Source organism: Vipera berus, assembly GCF_964194415.1.
Source record: "Vipera berus genome assembly, chromosome: 10".
In the NCBI taxonomy this organism is placed as follows: Eukaryota; Metazoa; Chordata; class Lepidosauria; order Squamata; family Viperidae; genus Vipera; species Vipera berus.
Genome location: NC_138213.1, coordinates 17,547,310 through 17,573,771, shown reverse-complemented (window position 1 = coordinate 17,573,771; position 26,462 = coordinate 17,547,310). Strand labels below are relative to the sequence as shown.

General features: G+C 46.9%; 1 protein-coding gene across 1 annotated transcript; it reads right to left on the bottom strand.

Moving 5' to 3' along the window:
* Positions 1-54: 54 nt before the first annotated feature.
* Positions 55-25,781, bottom strand: HSF4 (heat shock transcription factor 4; the record flags this gene model as incomplete). Its single annotated transcript, XM_081335675.1, has 11 exons — positions 55-177; positions 994-1,099; positions 1,664-1,882; positions 6,356-6,477; positions 9,248-9,347; positions 11,464-11,528; positions 13,865-13,940; positions 14,347-14,471; positions 16,068-16,195; positions 20,500-20,608; positions 25,659-25,781. The coding sequence occupies 11 exons, from the start codon at positions 25,779-25,781 to the stop codon at positions 55-57; spliced, it is 1,296 nt and encodes a 431-aa protein (XP_081191801.1).
* Positions 25,782-26,462: the final 681 nt, after the last annotated feature.

Genomic DNA, 26,462 nt, shown 5'->3' with positions numbered 1-26,462 from the left:
TGTGAGTCTAGAAGGACCCCCAAGTTGCGGGCCCTATCTACGGGGGGTAATAGCTCACATTGAGGCACTACCACATCCCTGGGTCTCCCCTTCTGCAGGTCCGTCTCTTACCCCAGGCAAATCAGCCTCCATGTCATTCAAAGTCCACTCACTCGAAAGGATCATGGGATTGAAGGCCTAACGTAAAGAAAGAAAAGAGATACTCAGCTCGCTTTGGGGTAAAATTCACAGCAACGAACCTTCACTGGCGCTTCAATTTTGACCCTCTCTCCACTCCAAAGGGGACACAGCAAGCTGCTTGCAAAGCACAAAGGCAGGATGTTTCAGGATGCCTTTTGACTAAACGCGCCTGTTCCGAGTTCGAAGGAGCTCTTGCAAGTTTGCCATCAACAATCACATCAGAAGGGAGGAATCCCACTCCTTTAAATGAAGGTCGTCCTCAACTTACAGCAGTTCATTTAGTGCCAATTCATAGTTACAACGGCACTGAAAAAAAGCAACTTATGACTTGTTTTTCACAGTTACGACCTTTGCAGCATCCCCACGATCATGTGATCAAAATTCAGACGCTTGTCAACTGGATCACATTTATGACGGTCGCAGTGTCCCGGGGTCACGTGATCCCCCTTTGCTTGTGACAAGCAAAGGCAATGGGGAAGGCAGATTCCCTTAACAACCGTGTTACTAACTTAAGAACTGCAGTGATTCACTTAACAACTGTGGCAGGAAAGGTCATAAAATGGGGCAAAACTCACTTAACTTATGGCCACAATTGAGCCAAAAATTTCTGTTGATAAGTGAAAGAACAGAAATTTTGGGCTCAATTGTGGTCGTACCTCAAAGACTACCTGTAATCATACAGGCAGAACCTCCATATTTTATTTTTAACCCCTCTTGTGGATGTCTCTAACCCAATGTTTTTCAAGCTTGGCAACTTCAAGACGAGTAGGACTTCAACTGCCAGAATTCCCCCAGCCAGCTTAGGGTATTCACCTCCAAAGATCTGGTGGTTTCCACATTGTACTGCTGGTTTCTTAGAAAGATCTGGAAGCCTTCCAAATTCAGATCAGCCCCATCCCAGAGATCAGGAATGACTGTTCTGGAGAAACACACAATAAAAGAGACAGTTGTCCAGATAAATTTCAGGTGACCTTAAAGCGAACTTTCCACAAAAATCGCAAAATCGCCATGTATTTCAGTATTCTCTCCTGAAATTTCCCCAGTTCTCAGGTGTGAAAGCTAGAACTTGCAAGGATTCGGTATTCTAGTAGGAAATAGGAGCACTGGTTGAAAAGCCCAGCTCTAGACCAGGGTTCCCCAACCCCACTACCGGGCTATGGCCTATTTGAAATTGGGCCCTGTGAGCGGCTGGCTGGAGTGCCAGTGTGAGCAACTCAACTTGTGTGAACAGCAGGCAGATGGGCATGTGTGCGCTGGCCCGCCGGTCATGTGGCCCAGTTCCGCTCTTCCCCCCTCCAGCCTGGCCACCAAGCCACAGAGGTTGGGCATCACTGCTCTAGTCTCAGTTCCATAACTCCCAACCAGCACGACCAAGGAACACAATGGTTTGAGGGTTATCAGAGCTGGTGCCTAACAGATCCCTAACTGAGCAATCTTCAAGCCGGCAATTCAGCAATGCTGGGTGCGCACACCTGTGCCTCACCTGTCCAAAAATGATCGTCTCTCCTGGGGCTGCAAACACATTGGCTGCAGATCATCACACCTTGTCCTCCCATCTAAGACAGACTGGACCACAGTAATTGGCAGCACTGGGGGCTCAGGACAGGGGTTGTAGCCAACCAAGGGAACAGCAGGACTTGTGAAAGCGGCTTTCCCGTCCGGACCAGAGGCTTCTTCCTTGATTAGCAAAAGACTGGTTTCCCTGGAAAGAGAAATAGGTCCTCTCCATGTTCTGCCTTTCTCTGCTCAACTGGCTCCAGACTCTTCCCCTTCCTAGTAAAGGTAAAGGTTCCCCCGCACATGCGTGCTAGTCGTTTCCGACTCTAGGTGCTGGTGCTCATCTCCGTTTCAAAGCCGAAGAGCCAGCGCTTGTCTGAGGACATCTCCGTGGTCATGTGGCCGGCATGATTAGACGCCAAAGGCGCACGGAACGCTGTTACCTTCCCACCGGAGTGGTCCCTATTTTTCTACTTGCATTTTTACGTGCTTTCGAACTGCTAGGTTGGCAGAAGCTGGGATGAGTAACAGGCGCTCACTCTGTTACGCGGCACTCGGGATTCGACCCGCCAAACTGCCGACCTTCTGATCGACAAGCTGTGTCCTAACCCACTGAGCCACCATGTCCCTTCCCCTTCCTAAGCACAGCCCAAACGTGTCCCAATAACTGTTTTCATACGAAAACATCTGCAAGGATCCCACAGAAGAACGTCTTGTTGATGGCTTCCTACCTGTAGAGCAGGGGACCCCGAACTTGGCAAGGGTAAGAGTTGTGGACATCAACTCCTAGAATTCCTCAGCCAACCTGGTTAGGAGTTGAAGTCCACTAGTCTTAGGAGTTGCCAAGTAACCTACTTTCCTATATATGGGCCATCATTTCTCTGGTGGGTTTCCACAGGAATGTGGAAACCTGGCTTTGAAAGACAGCATTTGAGAGTTGTTACGTCTAGACCTGTGTTATTTATTTACCAGTAGGGTAGATAATGTGGTGGGCTTGCCACTGGTTTAAATTATGTGCCGGCTGGAATGAAGCACCACTGTAGAAATTTTAGGAATGAACAAGAATAAAATCAGTTCCCTCTGAGCACGCTTCCCCAGCCAGATGTCTTTTGACAATGATGGAGTGTCCACAATGGTCGGGACGGTGTGGAAGGTAATATATAATGTTATGATGTGTCAGAATAGAACTGCAAGGGATCTTGGAGGTCTTCTAGTCCAGGGGTCGGCAACCTAAAAAAGAAAAAGAGCCACTGGGAACCGGTTCCATCACAAATTAAAAAAAGAGGGAGCCGCGTGCGTGTGTCCATGCACGCGCATGCGCAAAAAGGTTTTTTTGCGCATGCGCGGACGCACGCGGCTGCCATTTTTTTAAAAATGAGATGGAACCGGTTCCCGGTTGCCCGATGGCGACGGCCCGTCTGCAAAGCTGCCGCTTTCGGCAGCTTTGCAGACGGGCCGTGGCAGCTTCCTCAAAGAGCGGCGCCCCTGCCCATTCCGAGAGGTGCGCGCGCACCTCTCCGAACGACCGGAGTTGCGCGCGCACCTCCCCAAACCTTTGGGGAGGTGCGCGCGTACCTCCGCGCGAACGGGCAGCGGTGCCGCTCTTTCAGGAAGCTGCCGAAAGCGGCAGCTTAGCAGACGGGCCGTGGCAGCTTCCTCAAAGAGCGGCGCCCCTGCCCATTCCGAGAGGTGCGCGCGCACCTCTCCGAACGACCGGAGGTACGCGCGCACCGGTGCGCGCGCACCTCCGGTCGTTCGGAGAGGTGCGCGCGCACCTCTCGGAATGGGCAGGGGCGCCGCTCTTTGAGGAAGCTGCCGCGGCCCGTCTGCTAAGCTGCCGCTTTCGGCAGCTTCCTGAAAGAGCGGCACCGCTGCCCGTTCGCGCGGAGGTACGCGCGCACCTCCCCAAAGGTTTGGGGAGGTGCGCGCGCACCTCTCGGAATGGGCAGGGGCGCCGCTCTTTGAGGAAGCTGCCGCGGCCCGTCTGCTAAGCTGCCGCTTTCGGCAGCTTCACAGACGGGCCGCGGCAGCTTCCTGAAAGAGCGGCACCGCTGCCCGTTCGCGCGGAGGTATGCGCGCACCTCTCCAAAGGTTTGGGGAGGTGCGCGCGCACCTCCGCCCATTCGGGGAGGTGCGCGCGCACCTCTCCAAACGGGCGGTGCCACTCTCCATTTGGAGAGGTGCGCGCGCACCACTGCCCGTTGGAAGAGGTGCGCGCGCACCGGGCGGCTGGGAGCCGCAGGTTGCCGACCTGTGGACTAGATGATCTCAAGCTCTTTACAGCTCTTACATTCTGTGGTTCTAACGTGCTAATCTGCAATTAGCAGTCAGTCCAACTAATTTAGTGAGTTTGCCCAAAATATCAAACCATAAACTGCCTAAACTGGCTTTGCATATCATGTTGAGAACTAACCAGGCACATTTTAGGTTTGGGGAGGTGCGCGCGCACCTCCGGTCGTTCGGAGAGGTGCGCGCGCACCTCTCGGAATGGGCAGGGGCGCCGCTCTTTGAGGAAGCTGCCGCGGCCCGTCTGCTAAGCTGCCGCTTTCGGCAGCTTCACAGACGGGCCGCGGCAGCTTCCTGAAAGAGCGGCACCGCTGCCCGTTCGCGCGGAGGTACGCGCGCACCTCTCCAAAGGTTTGGGGAGGTGCGCGCGCACCTCCGCCCATTCGGGGAGGTGCGCGCGCACCTCTCCAAACGGGCGGTGCCACTCTCCATTTGGAGAGGTGCGCGCGCACCACTGCCCGTTTGAAGAGGTGCGCGCGCACCGGGCGGCTGGGAGCCGCAAGAGACGGCTCAAAGAGCCGCATGCGGCTCCGGAGCCGCAGGTTGCCGACCTGTGTTCTAGTCCAAGCCCCTGCTCAGGCAGGAGACCCTGTGCAATCTCTTCTTGAAAACCTCCAGTGATGGAGCACCCACAACCTCTGAAGGCAAGCTGTTCCACTGGTTAATTGTTCTCACTGTTAGGAAGTTTCTTCTTATTTCTAGGTTGCTTCTCTCCTTGTTTAGTTTCCATCCGTTGCTTCTCATCCTACTTTCAGGTGCTGTGGAGAATAGTATTCCAGTGTTTGGGGCAGCCCCTCAAACACTGGAATACTGCCATCATGTCATCTGTAGTTCTTCTTTTCTCTAGACTAGCCAAACCCAATTCCTGCCACCGTTCTTGTTATGTTTTAGTCTCCAGGCCTTTAATCATCCTACTTGCACTTCTCTGCACTTTTTCCAAAGTCTCAACATCTTTTTTGTAATGTGGTGACCAAAACTGGATGTAGTATTCCAGGTGTGGCCTTACTAAGGCTTTATAAAGCGGTACTAATGCTTCACGTGATTTTGATTCTATGCCTGTTTATACAACCAAGGATTGTATTAGCTTTTTTGGCCACACTGCTGGCTCGCATTTAAAGGATTGTCCGCTAGCATTCCAAAGTACGTGTCACTTTGATGTCCAGCTGAACTAAAGCACTCCAGTTCCCCTGACTATTGGGCATGTTGGGTGGAGATTTATGGGAACTGGAATCCAAATACGTATGGGGAAGAGCTATGGCAGACATGTCAAACACAAGGCCCGGGGGCCGGATCTGGCCCGCAAAGTGGTTTCACGCGGCCCGCAAAGCCATCCTGGAAACAGTGAGGGAACGGCCCCCACTGCCTTGGCCCTGGCCCAGAGACCCTCCTTCTGCCAGAGACCCTCAGATCTGTCCCACTCCTGCCCAGGCCCCCATAGGCACCCTTGATGCAAACGATGTAGAGCTGGCCACGCCCACCCAGTAGGCCATACACACTCTAGCCACGCCCACCCAGTAGGCCACGCCCACCCTGGCCACACCCACCCAGCCCCCTGAGGGCAACCGCAATGCTGATGCGGCCCTCAATGAAATTGAGTTTGACACCCCTGAGCTATGGAGAACAACAAATGATTTAGTATCAGCGCTAGCCTTGTTCCATACTGGATGAATAGCTGGAAAAACTAATGGAGCTAGCAGAGGTGGCTAAACTGACAGCTTTAATCAAAGAGAAGAACACAACCAACTTTGTTTCCACTTGGAAATCGCTTCTGGATTTTGTGCTTCAGGTGGAAACAAATGAAACTTTGACTTTGGGTTGTGCTGGTAAGCTTGTTGTTACAGACATGACTAATACATAGGTAAAGGTAAAGGTTCCCCCGCACATGCGTGCTAGTCGTTTCCGACTCTAGGGGCCGGTGCTCATCTCCGTTTCAAAGCCGAAGAGCCAGCGCTTGTCCGAGGACGTCTCCGTGGTCATGTGGCCGGCATGACTAGACACCAAAGGCGCACGGAACGCTGTTACCTTCCCACCGGAGTGGTCCCTATTTTTCTACTCGCATTTTTACGTGCTTTCAAACTGCTAGGTTGGCAGAAGCTGGGATGAGTAACAGGTGCTCACTCTGTTACGCGGCACTCGGGATTCGACCCGCCAAACTGCCGACCTTCTGATCGACAAGCTCAGCGTCCTAACCCACTGAGCCACCGCGTCCCTCTTGACTAATACATACTAGTATGTAAAAGTAAAAAGTTGAGGCTGCAATGTTTCTATCTTATTTTCCTGTGATAAAAAGAATTAGAAGCCAACCGATTTTCTTTCTTTTTCCCCCTTCACAGTTCTTTCTTTTCCCCTTTTTCCTCCCCCATTTTCCTACTATTTTCATGTCATTATTTACCTCTCGCTGTCTGGAGGCAGCTGCAAAGCCACCGGACTCGGCTGGGTGGCTTCAGAAACATCAGAAATGATGGCCCCTTTCAGAACAGGGCTGTTTAAACACGAGGCATGTTCTGCAGATGGCTAGAAACAACGAAGAGAAGAAAATACATATAAATATATATCTTTTGTTATTCTGATGAAGCTCCGGAAGAATATAAGTAATCCTGGACTTATGAAGCCCACCCATTACAATCACAGGTCATGACAATCATAAAATGGGTCACTCACGTGACCGACTTGATCTTACAACCTCGTTTGCCATGGCCGTTGAGCAAATCCACAGTTTGTTAAGCAAAAGCCACAGTCGTTAATGGTTTGCTTTGGCCACAGTTTGGCCGAAAACCAGAAGTTCCAGTTCTCAGCAAAACTGTGGTAAAACATGGTCACCTGACCGCAGCACACCGCAAGCGGCTGTAAATGGAGCCGTGTTGTTGAGCGCCTGAATTTCTGTCACACGACTACAGGGTGGGCCCGACCGTCGGAATGTCCAATCCGGGTTGTAAGTAGTCCCAAAGTAGGCATGTTGTAACTTCAACATGTGACCGGTTATAGGTTGAGGACTACTTATACGTCCAAGGCTCAGGCCAAGCAAGTTAAAGATTTAGCATATTTTAGATTATGTTTGTTTGTATTTTTATACCCTGTATTCAGCTCTGGGAAGTCGGGGAGGGGGGAGGGGAGGGGAGGGAGGGGTTGGGGAGAGGGGAGGGGGGGCTTTTTTGTATTTAAAAATGTATTGTAAAACTTTTCAATAAAAAAAAAAGATTTAGCAGCTTTTTCAGATTGATTTTACGGTGCAATTCCAGAAAAGACATCACTTTCAGAGCCCCATTAATCTCTTTCAAACCTCTGACTCTTATGCATCGAATATATTTTGCAGAGGTCTAATTCTTATGTTCCTTTTGTTGCCCTAGAAATAAATCATACAGTCTGGCAGCAAAGTATTAAAAAGTTCAGGGCTGCGATCTTGCAATGGAAATAGGTAACACAAGCCAGACAGCTGCCCTTCCTTCAGAGTGTGAATGACATGGTGTGAAAGGAGACAACGGTGTGGGTGGGAGTGTGGTTTCCTTCTTGGCAGTTCCTTGATGATGGGGTTGCTTACAGCTTTATAGACAAACAATCAAACTGTAAATAACAGCCTCATCAAGGAACTACCAAGACAGAAACAATACCCCCACCAACTCTAAGTAACCAGAGAGCAAACCCCACTCCCTTCTAGCACTGATGTTGTTACCTAGCTGGGTCATGAAATGTCTGCAAGAAAACAACACAGCTCAGGGAGCACCAAGGACCCCACAGTCGTCCTCCTCTTCTTCCTCCTCCCTTTTCTCCTTCTCTTTCTTCTCCTCCCTTTTTTTTAGCACTGATGATGTTACCTAGCTGGGTCATGAAACGTCTGCAAGAAAACAACTAAGCTCAGGGTGTACCAAGGACCCCACAGTTGTCCTCCTCCTCCTTTTTCTCCTTCTCCCTCTTCTCCTCCTCCTTTCTAGCACTGATATTACCTGCTTTGGGTAAGGAAACATCTGCAAGAAAACCACCAAGTTCAGAGAGCCCCAAGAATCCCACAGTCCTCCTCCTCCTCCTTTGTAGCACTGATAATGTTACCCAGCTGGGTCATGAAACGTCTGGAAGAAAACCACCAAGCTCGGAGAGCGCCAGGGACTGAGCTACGCATATTCTCTCCTATTCACACTGAAAGTATTTTCCCCCACTTTCCTTTTACTTTCTGCAAAACTAGGTGTCAACGCTGCTAACATCGAACGTTCTTGCTGGACAAGAGATGAAGAAGCAGCCATTTCATAAGTTAAACATGTGTATTGCTTTAAGAGATTGAGTTTAAGGTTGGGAGGAGGGTGGAGGAAGAGTGTACCTCAAGGCCATATGAAATTAAAGAAGATAAGAACTTGGCGGGTTGTCTAAGGGAAGGGAAACTGATTCTTTAAATTAATTGGAGACTATGATTAATGACAAAATTAGAAAGGTGGAGAATTGTGTTTAATATATTGTGCAAGGGGTGGAGATTTCAGATTCCAGCTTCCTTCGAGCAAGCCTTTGCCGGTGTATTAGGCTAAATAAAGGACTTTTGAGGTAAACAATGCCTCAGGGTCGCTTGAAAAGCCCAGACGTCAGAAACCTGACACTAAGAAGGCCTCCTTCTGAAAGGCTTCTGATGCCCTCCTTCTTTCTGTGGGCTGAGACACGCTTCACACACCGGACATCCTGTCTGTGGCTCTCCTTGCCTCTCCCAAGGTCATCCGCACAGACCCTTACAACCCCACAAACAAGTTTGCTTCAGACCAAGAAGCAGCCCCTCAAATCACCAGCTGCCGATGTCAACGCTGCTCACATCGAATGTTCTTGCTTGACGAGAGATGAAGAAGTAGCCATCTCATATGTTAAACTTGTGTATTGCTTTAAAACATTGAATTTAAGGTTGGGAGGGGGGACGAGGAGGATTGTACCTTCAAGGCCATCTGAAACTAAAGAAGATAAGACCTTGGGGTTTTCTAACCGAAGGGAAACTGATTCTTTAAATTAATTGGAGAATATGATTAATGACAAAATTAGAAAGGTGGAGATTTGTGTTTGAATATATTGTGCAAGGGGCGGAGATTTCAGATTCCAGCTTCCTTCAAGCAAGCCTTTGCCGGTGGATTAGGCTGAATAAAGGACTTTTGAGGTAAACAATGCCTCAGGGTCGCTTGAAAAGCCCAGACGTCGGAAATTTGATAGCCGAGCTAAGCTGGTCAACAAAGAGAGCTGAAGGCCATTCCTGGTCAGTTGTCCGCCAAAGCAAGAGCTGGTTAGAGACAAAAGACTGGAGGGACTGCAATCCCAAACTTACAGACTGAATGTAGCAAGGCTCATGAAAGGGATCCAAAGGCATCGGTCTTCGGAATTTGGCCACCTGTGGGGTAGAGCTCCCGTCATCCAGCATGAGAGGCCTGTGGGCAGATAGGAAGCAAAGCAGTTTAAGCCCCACATCCTGATCTGTGGCTCCCACAGCCTTACCACAGATTGTTTCCTTTATTTATTGTGCCTTCGAGTTAGTCTTGACACCTGGTGATCCTCTGGATTTGGCAAGATTTGCCCTTGCTCACCCATCTGGCTCTGTGCCTAAGTTGGGACTAGAACTCATGCTCGCCTGGTTTTTTTAGCCCGGTGCCTTAACCTAAACACCAAACTGGCTTTCTAGCTACGTTTGTAACACCGTAAATGTATGGACTTGTTATCTGCTTACTCAGTAAATGGAAAACTTCATCCTACTTGTAACTTAGGAGCGAGGTTACAGACTGCGTACGGACGTAGACTAGGTACGGAAAATTATACAATGAAACACTGTCAACTTTTACTGAACCTGTTTTATTAAACTCATAGAAGAAGCTCTTTTATAGATAATGTTATTAGTTCACTATAATTTCCCTATTGTTTTTGTGGGTTTTTCCCCCTTTGTTCTGTTTGAATGCAGGTTAAGACTTCAGCTCGCTAGCAGAATTTTCATGGCTACGCAAGGTGATTGTTAAATGAATCACACCTGAGTTTACAACGTTTTTTTGTCGTGGTTGTTAAGTGGATCCCTAAAGTTACTGAGTGTTTCATGCAGTTGTTAAGAGAATCTGGATTCCCCCGTTGACTTGGCTTGTCAAAGGCCAGCCGGGCAGGTTACAAATGGGGACTGCGAGACCTCGCGACACTGCAACCGTCCTAAACACATAAACACATTGCCAGAGGCCTGAATTTTGATCGTGTGAGTTTTGATCTTGGGCTCAGGTGGGGATGCTGCAATGCTCAGAAGTGTGAGGACCGGTTGTGGGCCACTTTTTTCAGCGTTGTATCTTAAAACGGTCACTAAGCAAACGGTTATAAGTTGAAGGTTCCCTGTAAAGGCAATTCTTATCTGCCCATCTGGACTGCAACCATCTCTGCCTTCCCAATTTGTTACCCTGCAGCTGTCTTGACAGTGCTGCAGGATTCGACATACAGTGGGGAATGCTGGTGTGTGTGAATCCAATTCATCGAAGTTTGGAAAGAATTCTCCACCTCAGTGTTTCTCACGCTTAGCAACTTTAAGATATGTGAACCAATTCCCAAAATTCCCTAAGTATAGTTGCTGGCTAGGGAATTCTGGCAGCTGAGGTCCTCACCTTAAAGCATGGTGGCTGGGGAATTATGGGAACTGAAGTCCACACCTTAAAACCTGCTGGCTGGGCAATTCTGGGAATTGAGGTCTGCACCTTAAAACATGCTGGCTGTGGAATTATGGGAGTTGAGGTCTGCAGCTTAAAACCTGCTGGCTGGTGAATTCTGGGAATTGAAGGCCACACCTTAAAACCTGCTGGCTGGTGAATTCTGGGAATTGAAGGCCACACCTTAAAACCTGCTGGCTGGTGAATTCTGGGAATTGAAGGCCACACCTTAAACCTGCTGGCTGGGCAATTCTGGGAGTTGACATCCACGCTTTAAAACTTGCTGGCTGGGGAATTCCGAGGGTGGAAGGCAACCCACCTTAAAGTTGCCAAGTGTGGAAAAACACAGCTTCCACTTACAACAAGACTGAGTGCTCCAGGATGAATAAACTGCTCCCACTGACCCCCTAGTATTCTCAAGCCCCCTTTGCCTGGTTCCAGAGCATCCCCATGAATGAGATGGACCAAAGAGCCACCTCATGATGACATCATTTCAATCCAATCCAGGTATCTCTCCCTTACACCCCCCCCCAGAGCTATGAGTAACTCATCCCGTGGGGTGGGGTTCATGAAGCAGCTTGCCTCCACCCCAACCCTTCGGCCATTGGTCTCCTCTGCCTCGGCCCAGCAAGCTTCCAAACAAAGGCCTCAGCAGCTGACTGGGTGGCTGTCCAAGGGCCCCGAATCAGCCAGGTCAGCAGCTCTGATTCATCAATTCCACCCCTGTTCAGATCCTGGTCACCAGAGTGCCCAGGTCCCATGACTAGCTCTGCCCTTTGAAACAGCTCCACACTTTGCAAGAGAAGAGTGGCCCCACCACCACCACCCCAACAAGAGTTCCTTGGCCACGTAGGTGTCACATGAGGCTACTTACCGTTTTCTCTTTATCCCAGGACTGCTGGGACTGGACTGGAGCTGGCCAAACAGAAATTGAATCAGCTGTTGGGGAAAACATCAGTCAGCACCCAGTAAGGCAGCCTCTCTCTGAAGACCTGGGGTTCCCGATCTGCCTGCAGGGACAGCCTCCTGAATTCGGCACCTATGCCTGCACCTGCTTTGCCCAAACTGTATTTCCCAGTTATTTCATAGACTTTTATAGAATCCCAGGGCTGGAAGGGACCTTGAAGGTCTTCTAATCCAACTCCCTGACCAAGGCTGGAGACCTTATACCAGGGGTAGGCCACCGTGGCTCTTTTATGACTCGTGGACTTCAACTCCCTGAATTCTGGAGCCAGCTATGCTGGGCGTTGAAGTCCACGGCTGGCTCAGGAATTCTGGGAGTTGAAGTCCACGAGTCATAAAAGAGCCAAGGTGGCCTACCCCTGTCTTAGCCCAAAGATAGTAAATGAAGCTTTGCGTGATCCTACTATATTTCATCCAAAGTAGTAATACGCTCTACATGACCTTCTCTTCTAAAACCATTAGGACAGGGGTCTTCAAACTTAGCCTTTTTATGACTTGTGGACTTCAACTCCCAGAATTCCTCAGCCAGGCACGCTGGCCGAGGAATTCTGGGAGTTGAAGTCCACGAGTCATAAAAGAGCCAAGGTGGTCTACCCCTGCCTTTTATTTTTTATTTTTTTTATTTTAATTCCATTTATATCCCGCCCTTCTCCGAAGACTCAGGGCGGCTTACAAGCTTAGCAGTAGCCTTCATTCTATGTATATGCCTGCTTATTAGGGCTTTCACACACACACACACCCCAAGCGGCATTATTACAAAGTCAGCTTATTGCCCCCAACAATCTGGGTCCATCCTGGTCAAGGGGTTGTCCAGTCTCTTCTTGCAAACCTCCAGAGATGGTATCTATGGAGATTCTCAATCCTCCAAGGGGTGATTGTCCCAAAGGTGCTCCGTTTTTCCAAAAGGCAACTGGACTTTCTTGGGGGTTTTTTCCCCCCTTTGAAAACATTTTGCTTCACATCCAAAAAGCTTCTTCAGTTCTAAGTGGAAGAACTGAAGATGCTTCTTGGAAAAGAAGCAAAACATTTTCAAAGGGGAAAAAACAAGACAGTCCAGTTGTCTTTTTTGGGGGGGAAAGCACCTTTGGGTGCTTCAGCAATGGTGCACCCACACCTTTATATACAGGTAGTTGACAACATAAACACCTGGAAATCCCAAACAGCATGAATTGAAAAGGCGGGTTTATCCCACAGACAAGGTTGTCAGTATGGGTAAGAGGTGCAGTTTAGGCTAAATTCTACAAGTGAACATTAAGACTTCCAAGGAGTCAACATTTGCATCAAGGCTGACACCCATTTATTTATAATATTTGTAGAGTTGCCTGTTTTAAAACCAGAACCACAGGTAGTTCACAACCACAATATAAAAACCATTGTGCAAAAAAGAAGCAGAAAACAAAAACAGAAGCAGAAGCAGAAAAATCTGGCTCCATCATCACCCTTGTGATGCAGCACACAAAACTGTACCAACTGTATCTTTACCCTATCTCAATGTTTTTTTTGGGGGGAAACCTCACTTTTTATAACTTCTGGAAGGTTAAAAGCGGAATTTCTCACCTTCGGCAGCTTTAAGATGTATGGACTTCAAAACTCCTAGAATTCCCTAGCCAACTAAGAATTCTGGGAGTTGAAGTCCATACATATTAAGTTGCCAAGGTTGTGAAACACTAATTAAAAGATAAGGGCCCGCCAGATCTCAAGGAGAAGGGTGTCCCACAAAGCACGAGTCTTTATCCTAGGCTTACTAGATGCTCAAAGCAAGCAATTGCGGTTTGCAAACCCCAAACCAGAGTTCAGCATGATACAAAAGTCTAAACAAGGATGGCAGAGTTGGGGGAACAGAGTTAAGCATGTTATCAGTTTAGAATCATGATGTTGCCACAAATGGTCCAAGTCTTAAATTCCATTGCTCCTTATCTCACACTAATTTATTACTGAACTTTAGTAGACTAGATTCTTATGTATAGGCTTCGGTAATAAATCTTTGAACTGCAACTTAACATATGGTCCTGATCCTTCATGCCTGACCTTAATCTAAATTAATATATATACATTAATTTATCTGTACACAAGAATCTAGCCAACTAACAGTCAGTTCTAAATTGGCACCAGGTAAGTAATGGAATTCAAAAGGGGCTGACCTGAATCACTTGTGGGAACGCAATGATTCTAAGCTAATGATACACTTAACTCCACTCCACCAGCTCTGCCTGCTCCTCTCCTACATCTACTCAAAGAAAGCTCTGTTAAGAAAACCCACGGGTTGAGAATATATCTCACTGGTGCTCCATGAGTCTCAATCCCCTCATTACCTTATTGATCACCTTCTGATGCTGCAAATGGTTTTGCCGGAGACACAGAACTTCCTTCCATAAAACCTCGTTCTGCCTGAAAAGACAAGAGTTATCGCACTAACACACAACTGAGTGTGGGCTCCTCAAGACCATCTACTTCCAAGGAATGGAATGGGAATGGGAATGGGAATAGAACTCCTCAGCTACAAATTCTCAATGCTGGCTGAGGAATTCTGGGAGTTGAAGTCCACAAGTCTTAAAGTTGCCAAGTTTGAAGGCCGCTGGCTTAGACGGTAGCTATCCCTGAGACCAAGTAACAAAAGTCACAGTCTCCATTCTCAGCCCAGGAATGAACTTCTATTTAGGTCACTTCTGATGGCCTTGGAGATGCTGCCCATGGGGGGAAGCTGGGTGCAGTCCCCAAGCTGATGTTTGCATGCCATGAAGCCCTGAGGCAAATGCCAAGTGGTTTGTTTGAAGGCCTTACTGTTTCAACTTACTGTTTCACATCCTGAACTTGACACTCCATCATCTCCTGCTGGTTCCGGAGGACTTGAATCTCATACAAAAGCCTGCTGAGATCTTCTTGGCGCATCTTGGTTTCTTCACTTTTCACCACAGACACCTGAAGGAACAAAGAGGAGGAAGAGAAGAGCAACAGACAGAGTTTCAAAAAAAACCAGGGATGGATCACCATATCTACAGCTAAGCTTGGTGTCCTCCAAACTCTAGATCTGGCGTCTCCAAGCTTGGCAACTTTAAGACTTGTGGACTTCAACATATACATAGAATATACATAGAATGAAGGCTACTGCTAAGCTTGTAAGCCGCCCTGAGTCTTCGGAGAAGGGCGGGATATAAATGGAATTAAAATAAATAAATAAAAATAAAACTTCCAGAATTCCTTAGCCAATCATGGGGAATTCTGGGAGTTGAAGTCCACAAGTATTAAACTAGCCAGGTTTGGAGCCCCCCTGGTTTAGATGATAGGAGAACGCTGCCCAATACCCCTAAAAGGTGCCAGCTCACAGCCACAACACTGTTTTTCTGGAATATGCCCCACTTTTGGGTCCGATAGAGCAATGTGTGCCATGGCTGCTGGAATGCAGAGTGGGAGAGGCAAGTAGTGTCTCCCCTTACAAATGACTTCCTTCAGCTCAAGAGTTAAGAACCTAAATGGGTTTGATCTCTTTGGAGGATGTAGAACAGAGACCCCTAACCTTTTGGGCACCAGGGACCGGTTCCGTGGAGAGAGCTTTCTCTGCGGACTGGGTGTGTGTGGTTTCGTGTGGTGCCTGCATCCCCTGGATGGGGCTTTGCTTGTTTGCGTGGCCCAGTGGCAGTCCATGGACCAGGGTTGGGGACCCCTGATATAGAATACATAAGGGTTAGGGAGGCTACCTTAAAATGCTTCCAGCACTCCAATAAAACAAATGAAAAGTTTGGCCCTGCCCACTCTGGAGATACAAAGGGGTTTGCTGGTGTGCTGCCAATGCAATTTTACTTCCCTGCAATAAATGGAAGCGGGGGGGGGGGGGGGGCTGGCTGCCCTGGCCAACAGCAGGTTTTTTTTGTCTGTGTGTGAAAATGAAAATTGCTCTCACGGCCACTGTTTTGTCCAAACACAATATTGTTGTTGTTAGTTGCGAAGTCATGTCCGACCCATCGCGACCCCATGGACAACGTTCCTCCAGGCCTTCCTGTCCTCTACCATCTTCTGGAGTCCATTTAAGCTCACGCCTCCTGCTTCAGGGACTCCATCCAGCCACCTCATTCTCTGTCATCCCCTTCTTCTCTTGCCCTCAACCTCTCCCAGCATGAGGCTCTTCTCCAGTGAGTCCTTCCTTCTCATTAGGTGCCCAAAGTGTTTGAGTTTCAACTTCAGGATCTGGCCTTCTAAAGAGCAGTCAGGGTTGATCTCCTCTAGGACTGACCGGTTTGATCGCCTTGCAGTCCAAGGGACTCGCAGGAGTCTTCTCCAGCACCAGAGTTCAAAGGCTTCAATTCTTTGGCGCTCAGCCTTTCTTATGGTCCAACTTTCACTGCCATACATTGCAACTGGGAAGACCATAGCCTTGACTATAGGCACTTTATACGCACACAATATACCCTCCCAAAATTCCAAACAAGGGAACAATTCCCAGCTCAGGGAAACGGAGATTCTGGCAAATGGAATTTCAGAACACATTCCTGGATGAACCTTGCTGAATGCATCTCCTACCTTCCTTTTGATCAGCTCCAGAAGATGCTCGTGGCCTTGCAGGAAATAAAGATGCTGGAATTCCGTATCGTCACGTTCAGGTTTCACGAGTCCACCTTGTTCGATATTTACCACTTTCCTAAACCCATCTACATGCAACAGACAGTAGAAATCTAGTAAAAAGGACTGGAGGTCACACAATACTTAATAGCAATGCAGCTTATATAGCGGCCAGTTTTCTGGTCCAGCTTGTGGTTAAGTTTAGGATTATCCGTGCAAGAGCTAAGCTACTTTCCTGCTGCCACGTATGTTAAGAGAGCAAGAATTACCATATAGAAAATTATTTACTTTCCTGTTGTAGAGTACGATAACAGAGCAAGATTGGGCATCCATTTGTCTGGGATGTCTGTGGAGGTTCTCAGTCACGCAGGTCACGGTTGTCCCACAGGTGTTTCTTCAAAAGGCAACTGGACTTGGGTTTTTTTCTCTTGAAGACATTTTGCTTGTCATCCAAGAAGCTTCTTCAGTTCCGACTCAACGGTAGAGGATGGAAGAATTTCTATTCCTCGCAATCATCTGGTTGTTAGTACTCCCTTTAAGAGTTGTTGAGGTCACTTGGAGGTTTATCTGTGCCTTCAGGGTCATCTGAATACTACAAATGGGTGTGGAGCCTTCTTGGAACTGCTGAAAGGACCGTGTTGTAAACACAAAATTGGTGGCATCATATCGGATTCTCCACCATCCAGTCGGAGCTGAAGAAGCTTCTTGGGTGAGAAGCGAAACGTCTTCAAGCAAAAACAAAGTCCAGTCGCCTTTTGAAAAAGTACCTTTGGGGTGATATGTCTGGGATGGTATAAGGACTCCTGCCTTGCCAGGGGGTTGGACTACAAGACCTCCAAGGTCCCTTCCAGTCCGAGGATTCTGATTCCAAGATGTCAATTTTCATTGCAGCGTATTCTAAAAACCACAACAGGGTAAATGCCCACAATCCACTGTTTCCGTGGGACAGGAAAATCAGACATTTATCAAGATCCAAGAGTAGTACAGGTCATCCTCATCTTATGGCCACAGCTGAGTCCAAAATCTATCTTTCTAAGTGAGACATTTTAGAGTTTTGCCACATTTTATGACCTTCCTTGCCACTGTTGTTAAATGAATCACTAGAGATGTCAAGTTAGTAACACGGTTGTTAAGAGAATCTGGCTTCCCCATTGACTTTGGTTGTCCGAAGGTTGCCAAAGGGGATCACGTGACCCCGGGACTCTGCAGCCGTCATAAACCTGAATCGGTTGCCAAGTATCCGAATTCTGATCACGGGGCCACGGGGCCACGTGCAGTGGTCGTGTGAAAAATGGCCTTGAGTCCCTTTTTTCAGTGCTGTTGTCACATTGAACGATCATTAAACAGACTGTTGTAAGTCAAGGACCACCTGTAATCAGCCTGCTTACAGAAAACAAGCATCTCCCAAACCCAGATCGACCTCAAGGAACTTGGTAGACTTTTTCGATTCATATATTACTATTATTATTTGTTAAATGTATTTGCCAGCTATCTCGCCAGGCTGGGGCTGCTGTAGACAGCTTGCAATAAGAAAAAGGAAGACAAATGAAAGGGAGTGTAAACAGAACGGAGGTAAAACAATCGAACAATAAAATAAACGCTGACAAAGGAACACAATGAGAATAAATGTATTAAAAGGAACATATGAAGAACGGTTGCAGGAATTGGGTATGGCCAGTCTAGAGAATGGGGAAGAAATGGAGGTAGTGACAGATTTTATTTTCCTGGGCTCCAAGATCACTGCAGATGGGGACTGTAGCCAAGAAATTAAAAGACGCTTGCTCCTGGGGAGGAAAGCTGTGGCAAATCTAGACAGCACACTAAAAAGCAGAGACGTCACCCTGTCAACAAAAGTGCGTATAGTCAAGGCTATGGTCTTCCCAGTTGCAATGTATGGCAGTGAAAGCTGGACCATAAGAAAGGCTGAGCGCCAAAGAATTGAGGCCTTTGAACTATGGTGCTGGAGAAGACTCCTGCGAGTCTCTTGGACTGCAAGGCGATCAAACCGGTCAGTCCTAGAGGAGATCAACCCTGACTGCTCTTTAGAAGGCCAGATCCTGAAGCTAAAACTGAAATACTTTGGCCACCTAATGAGAAGGAAGGACTCACTGGAGAAGAACCTAATGCTGGGAAAGGTGGAGGGCAAGAGAAGAAGAAGGGGATGACAGAGAAGGAGGTGGCTGGATGGAGCCACTGAAGCAGTAGGTGTGAGCTTAAATGGACTCCAGAAGATGGTAGAGGACAGGAAGGCCTGGAGGAACGTTGTCCATGGGGTCGCGATGAGTCGGACACGACTTCGCAACTAACAACAACAACAAAGTCTAGAGAAAAGCAGAATTAGGGATGACAGGATAGCAGTGTTCCATTATTTGTGGGGCTGCCACAAAGAAGAGGGGGTCACATTATTTTCCAAAGCACCAGAAGGCAAGACAAGAAATAATGGCTGGAAAATAATCAAGGAGAGAAGCAACCTGGAATTAAGGAGAAACTTCCTAACAGCGAGGACAAGTGACCAGTGGAACAGCTTGCCCCCAGAAATCGTGGGCACTCCATCGCTGGACGTTTTTCAAGAAGAGACTGGACAGTCACTTGTCTGAGATGGTGTAGGTTCTCCTGCTTGAGTGGGGGGCTGGACTAGAAGACCTCCAAGGTCCCTTCCCACTCTATTCTGACCAGTATAACCAAAAAGATGGATGTGTGGAGTGTGTTGTGATTCAGTGTCAGCCTGTGATACCGGCAGCTGAGTCTGATGATTCTGAAGAGGAGGAGGAGGGGTTTGGAGAGCGATTGGTATCAGAAGCCACGCCTTGGGACTGCTGATAAAAGGGGAAGGTGTGGGAGGTGCTGGTTGCTGAAGGCAACCGTTTGAAGATCTTCTGCTAGAGTCCTGGTCTGTTATTCCTGTTTAACTCTTGTTTGAACTTTTGGTTTAACTCTTGTTTGAACTTTTGATTTCTTTGTAAATAAATTTGGTTGGGTTTTTCCAGCCTGTTGATTATAAAAAAGGGTTGTCCCTGACATTCAAACAGGGCCGGTCGTAGGCTGGAACATAACAGAGAGCAGAGGCCAAGTGGGGAAGGTGGAATTATTATTTTCTTCTCAGCATGACAGACATCAGTTGGCGCCGCCAAGATCCAAGGTCTTTTTTCCCCAACTTCTCAATCCACATCTTCTGCCTCTGGGGTGCCCTTATATACGTAGTCTCTTACGAGCAGTACTAGCCAAATCTACTTCTACCAAATTTCCAAGAGCTGTCAACGTGACCTCATGATTGCTTTTTACACTTAGGACCACGGCAGCGTCCCCAGGGTCACGTGATCACAATTCGGACGCTTGCAGCAGAGTAAAAATTTGTATGCTTGGCAACTGACTTGTATTTATGATGGTCGGAGTGTCCCAGGATCTCATGTTATCCCCTATTTTCAACCTCCTGACAAGCGAAGTCAAGGGGGAATCCAGATTCACTTAACAGATGTGTGCCTAACTTAGTAACTGTGGTGATTCACTTAACAGCGGTGGCGAGGAAGGTCGTAAAATGAGGCAACATTAACTTAACAACCGTCTTGCTGAGCAATGGAAAGTTTGGGTCTGACTGTGGTTATAAAGACTATGACAATAATAATAGCCCTATAGATTATCCTTACAAAATATGCTGTATTTTTCTATTCAGTATAGTTTGTTTTATTCTTATTTACTTGTTAAATTTGTGTGCCACCCATTTCACTATTGAGCGACTCTGGGTGGCTTCAAGCGCCAGTTTATTCTTTCAAATTAACCAAAATACCAGGTAAAATAATGGGGGATTCTGGGAGTTGAAGTCCACCCCCTCTTAAAGTTGCCAAGTTTGAAAAATATTGATTTGAATTATACAAGACACAGAGTCCTCAAGTTACAAACATTCATTTAGTGGTTATGTGAATTTATATTGGCATTACTACCAGTCCTCACACTTATGACCATCACGGCGTCCCCTGTGAGTCGATTCAGGCACAATCATTCCAGTGGAATTCTGGCAACCAAAGTCATTGGGGGAGGGAACAGATTTGTTTAACAACCAAGTGGTTTGTTTTAACAGCTGCAGTGATTTGCTTAACAACCCAGTGGTTTGTTTAACAACTGCAGTGATTTGCTTAACAACCATGGGGAAAATGTCATAACATTGGGCATGTCTGCATCTACTTTAGTCTTCTTTCCTGCATCAGCAAACTGCAGACTTCAGCTCAGGGCAAAACAGAATACCAGCAGAACACCAGCAGGCCTGCAGTGGTCATGTATACAGATAGCCCTTGACTGACAAGCATTCATTTAGTGGTTAGGGATGAGGGGATGAGGTGTAGTACAGCAGCATTCAGAGGACCCCAACATTCCCGACTGAGTTTCCAGTGTTACTTACACATATTCAGCTGGCGGACAAAACTGGCCATGTTGTTGTGCTTGAAATATTTGGGCAGGACTTCCTTTGCAAACTGACTCTGATCGAAAACATGGAAGCTGGTGCCATTCTGAAATTAAAAATAAAAATAAAGCAAGACAGAATTAGACCCTCCTTCAAAGCCCTCGGTCTCCCTTGATGGGCAAATGTCATTGTCCGGAAACAATATGGAAATGATTAGCCGTTGTCGGGGCACCGATTTTACTTCCCAGGCTACCCTACAATCCTGGGAGAAAAAACAAACAAACCAACTTTAACCTTGCTTAACTTTTACAGCAGTGAGTCAAGGTTGATCAGACGCTAGCCTTGGCAATAAAGATCTCCGTAAGGCTGGGCTTTTTCTTCCACATCAAATAATAACAGCTTAAATATTAATGCAAGTGATGAATACCATAGGAATTATGCTCGTACAAATCATCTTTATTTGCCTAGGGGAAAAAATTATTCCAGGAATTTTTCTGATTCAACGTTTTCTGGAAAAACCATGTTTTTCCAGTGCCGGCATACTGGATGACAGTTCAGCAACTCTAAAGGCTGATAAATTCAGTCAGGCTGGCAAAGGTCTCCCAGGCATGGGAGTTATCAGAATGCCCTGATGGATCAGCCCAAGGGCTGAGTCAGTCCATCATTGTGTGTCAGAGAGTAGCTAGCACATTTGTGAAGCTCACAAGCAGAGCCAGGAGGCCACGGCAACTGTGGCTCCCGGCCAATGATCTGCTTTTGTAGGAGATGACAGCCATCGCATTTAGCACCCATTGATAAACCCTGTCCCTTCCACAATTCATCTTCTAGACATTAGGATGATGGAGAAGAGAAGACTATTACACACAGTTGAGGGAAAGAGAAACTGGGATCATGAAGGTGGAGGAACAGGATCAAGGATGAACAGCTAGAGATGATTACTGGAAGAAGGACAAGGTAGTAGAACATCTGTCTAGGTAGATTCCCAATCAACTCAACTTGAGGGCATCAGATTTAAGTAGCAAGTCATTTCAAATATCTCTGTATATCAGGACCGGGAGGAAAATGTGGTTATGTTCCTGTTTCACTGGAAGTGTTATCAACACCGGTCCCCACAATAACAGAATAAAACAGAGTTGTAAGGGAGCTTGTAGGTCTTGTAGACCAACCCCCTGCTCAATAGACCTTATACCATTTCAGACAAATGATTGTCCAATCTCTTCTTAAAAACCTCCAATGATGCAGCATCCACAACTCTTTTGTTCCAATCTCCAGCCCCCTTATTGGGGAGTACCAGTTGCAGGTCCTCAGTTGAATTTTTGAACAGTATAGAACTTTACCCCCCCACACACACACACACCTGAGTGATTGTAAAGAATCATCTCCTCTCCCAGGTGAGATATTGACAAAAAAGGGAAATTGAGCTCAGGAATCCTGTAGGTAATAACTGGGGATCCAGGTGAGCTTTTTCCTCTTGGATAGGTGGTCCCAAAGGTGCTTCAAATAGAACTGACACTTCTTGGTTGACAAGAGAAATGTTTTTTTTTTAAAAAAAGGAACAATCAAGTCCAGTTGCCTTTTGGAAAAACACCTTCTGGGCCAAGCATGACCTGGATGATTGAGAATCTCCATAGACACTTGGACACTTGAGTTTCCTTTCCTCCACTTGAGTGGACACCAGGAGCTTGCTCCAAGCCCTGCCCGAGCGGAAGAGCATGATCTCAGTTGAGAAGGCGTCATCTTCACCCCACCAGAGCAAAGCAGTAGGGTGGGGTGCTACCCAACCTATATGGATCTTGAGTCAACCAACTTTTTGCATCCTGGACTTTCCCAGACAGGTGAGCGATCAGCATGGACAAGCTCTTGCCTAATTTGTGTGTACAGGTAATCCTCAACTTAAGACCACAATTGTAAATAGAATTCCCATTGGTAAGCAAAGTCATTGTTAAATGAGTCATGCCTGATTTTAGGACCTTTTTGCCATGGTTGTTAAACGAATCACCGCAGTTGGGAAGCGAATTATGCAGTGTCAAGCAAATTCTGGCTTTTGCCATGGAGATGGCTTGTCAGAACCTGGTTGGGGAAGGCTGCAGATCACGTGACCCTGGGACACACCCAAGCACCCGGATTTTGACCACGTGATTGCGGGGATGTGAGTGCAAGGATCATAAACGTCACAAATCCCGTTTTTTCAGTGCCGTTTGAACTTCAAATGGTCGCTAAAGAACAGTTATAAGTTGAGGACTACAGGTATTATTAGACATGACTTACAGTTCCCAGAAATTTTAAACTTAATCATGCTGGCTGGGGAATTTGGGGCATTAAAATCCATACATAAGGAAGACAGCCAGCTAAAGAAGGCTGTCTAACAATGTCAGCTACGTGGTCCCTGGAATTCCTCGGCTGAGTAAGCAGAGACCTTGTCTCTGAAATGCAGCGGGCCAGGTACGCAGATCTGATATGCCAGATTTTTCCCTGCTGGCCAGCAGTTTTCCATTCCGTTTTCTTCATGCTTCACACTTATCTACGTACTTAATTTTCCCATTTTAATTTTGTGCTTGTACACTGCTGCTAGCTGTACTGGATGAGTAGAAATCAAATGTCTGCAAACATACGAAGAGCAGTATATTTGGATTTACATAACATACCAGGTATCTGGTCTGGCAGCTGAACAGTACATAACAGTGTTTTTTTTTAAAAAAGGTACCTTACACACTCAAATCATTGAGAGATGTTGTCCATAGGCTTATGGCATACCCTTCCCACCTGGCATTTTTGTTAAGGCTGCTAAAATCCATTATTTCACTGTGTTTTTAACCAGGACTGAATGTCTTGGATTACAACTGGAGAACTTCAATTATATTGCATCTCTTTTTATTTTTATTTGGCATTTTCACTCTCCTGGATGTCATATAGAGTCTACAAACTGGGGCAAGTTATAGAAACTGTGAAACGAATACAGAACAATTGATAGGCAGCTGCTGGATATCTATTCTCTATTACACTATTCTTACCTCCGGGTTTAGAGGCACATGTCTGACCAAAGCATTGGGATGTCCTTCTGAAGGGGAGGGGCCCAGGGCAGAGGACTCAAATTAGGAAGGAAATTTCAACGAAACGCAAGGAGAAAAATCTATCAACTGAGCAGTATAAGCCATTTTAAAACAGAAGTTACATAGTTCGCTAGAACGAATGAATTTATTTTGCAATGACACGACAACAGACTGGATAAATTAGGGGATGAGTTTCTAACTTTATAGCTGAGTTGCCTGGACAGAAAAAGTAGCCTAACCACACCTACCAATAATTGTCCCATCAGAGTCTCTCCTAATTTTCTCTCTCTCTCATCCATCATCTGTCCATCTATCATCATCTGTATTTGTTTGTATCTATCAATCATCTATCAATCATCTAGCCATCTATCATTGATCATTATCTAAGCTGTCATATATCAATATTATCTGTCATCAATCTATTACCTAACATCATGTATATCTATTATCCATCCTCTCTGTATAATTTCTCTCTCTCTCCCTATTGCTATCTATCTATACATATTCATCTGCAGTATATCTACTTCTCCATCTGTATCTATATTTAGCTAGTTTCAAAGCCCTGTGGGATTAACAGAATAACAGAGTTGAAAAAAACCTTGGAGGTCTTCTAACCCGACCCCGTGCTGAAGCAGGAGACCCTGTACCAATCCAGACAAATAGTAGTCCAGTCTCTTTTTGAAAGCCTCCAGTGATGGAGCACCCACAACTTCTGGAGGCAAGCCGTTCCACTAATTAATTGTTCTAACTGTTAGGAAGTTTCCCCTTAGTTCCAGCTTCTCTCCTTGATTAGTTTGCATCCATTGTTGTCTTGCCTTCCGGTTGCCCCCCCTCTTCTTTGTGGCAGCCCCTCAAATAGTGGAACACTGCTATCATGTCACCCCTAGTCCTTCTTTTCTCTAGACTACTCTCTCTCTCTCTCTCTCTCTCTCTCTCTCTCTCTCTCTCTCTCTCTCTCTCTCTCTCTCTCTCTCTCTCTCTCTCTCTCCCTCCCTCCCTCCCTCCCTCCCTCCCTCCCTCCCTCTCTCTCTCTCTCTCTCTCAAACATGGCATGCAGGGGAGCACAATCCTTTGTAATATTGCTTTCATGCACCACAATCATTTCCTGAGACAGAGATCAATGGGAGGAGGAAATAAGAGGAACAGAAACTTCACCTATTTGCCTTCCAGTAAATGAGGCTTTTTGTGATCTGGCGAGTCCATCACAACAGCTACTTTGAGAACTCAAGACCTTCTTTCAGAATTAGTATGCTTATCGCCCTTGTCATTATTGCCACGGCTGATATAACCATCACGGTTATTATCATCATCTATGATCCACTTAGAATCAAATGTGTTGGCGGGGAGGGGGGGGGAACTGCAAAATAATTTAGACATCAGCGCCAGCCCAAAAAGTTTGCCAACCTCTGGTATAAACTAAGGACCAGGAATTCAACAGGACAGTGGACTGAAATTGTTCTGAGTAAAGCAAAATACCTACGATCATTCAGACAGACAGTTGAGAAACTCACAAGCGGAGATGCACAGGCAGTCCTACAAAACTTAATGTTGAATTCCTGCCAACTGCTTTAAACTGGAATGGATTACCCAATTTTAGAATAACAGAGTTGGAAGGGACCTTGGAGGTCTTCTAGTCCAATCTCCTGCTCAAGTTGTCCAATCTTTTCCTTAAAACCCCTAGTGTTGAGCACCCACAACGTCTGAAGGCAAGTCGTTCAACTGATTGTTCTAACTGTCAGGAAATTTCTCCTTAGTTCTAGGTTGCTTCATTCCTTCATTAGCTCCCATCCGTTGCTTCTTGTCCTGTCTTCAGACGCTTTGGGGAACAAGTCAACCCCCTCTATTTTGTGGCAGCCCCTTAGATATTGGAAGACTGCTATCACGTCCCCTTCTTTTCATTAAACTAGACAGACCCAATTCCCATAGCCGTTCTTCGTATGTTTTAGCCTCCAGTCCCCCGATCATCTTTGCTGCTCTTCTCTGCACTCTTTCCAGAGTCTCAACATCTTTTTTACATTGTGGTGACCAAAACTGGACGCCTTATTCCAAGCACTTTGGTGTGCATTTGGTCACCCCTTTAAATCCCAAGACATGAGTTCGACTCACCGTATTCCAGCAGATAAGATGGTTCGTCTCAGGATCTTCAACCAGAGTCCACAACTTAGTAAGAAAGGCCGGCACATTGCTGGTGTAACCGTCCATAGCAAGGGCTGCGGTTGAGTCCTGCATGGTGTCGTAACTCACAAAACTACTCTCACACCATCGGGGGTTTGTTTTTTTTTGCAACAATGCCCCCCCTTCTTCTCTTTTGCATAGATCAGAGGGGAAACGAGCCACTTAGTGTCCTAGACAGAGCTGATAAAACACCCCTTTCCCCCACAGGACCCCTATCAGCAGAGGCATTGGCTCTCCTCCCAACACATCACAATATGCAGACATGGCTAATGGGGTGGGCTGAGCGGGGGGGGGGGAACAAAACTCTGAGCGAAAGCTCCCTGCATTCAACCGCACAATGCCATGAAAAAAGATGCAGCATCATGCAAAGAGAATACACGGGCTTGCACAAACACAGGAGGTCAGCAAATCACTGGCGGGGGGGGAGAAGAGGAAACGGCAACACCTACTAACTCATCTTGTGCTTACACAACCTGCAGGAGAGAATGAAAAGCAATCTGCGCCTAGCTAGCCCCTTCAGGTCCGCAGCTTAGATGTTCAGGCGGCTTCCGGACCACTTTTTAATCTGAGAAAACCCTAAAGGAGTTGGCGATGTAGGGCAGCGAAGCCAAGGAACGATTGCATCATTGGAAGAGAAACACTCTACCTGCAGGGTAAAGAACGGATAGCAGCTCAAGGCTGAAATGAGGGGGTGCTTGGGGCTCTCTTAGCCTGGCTGTTTTCTTGCAGACATTT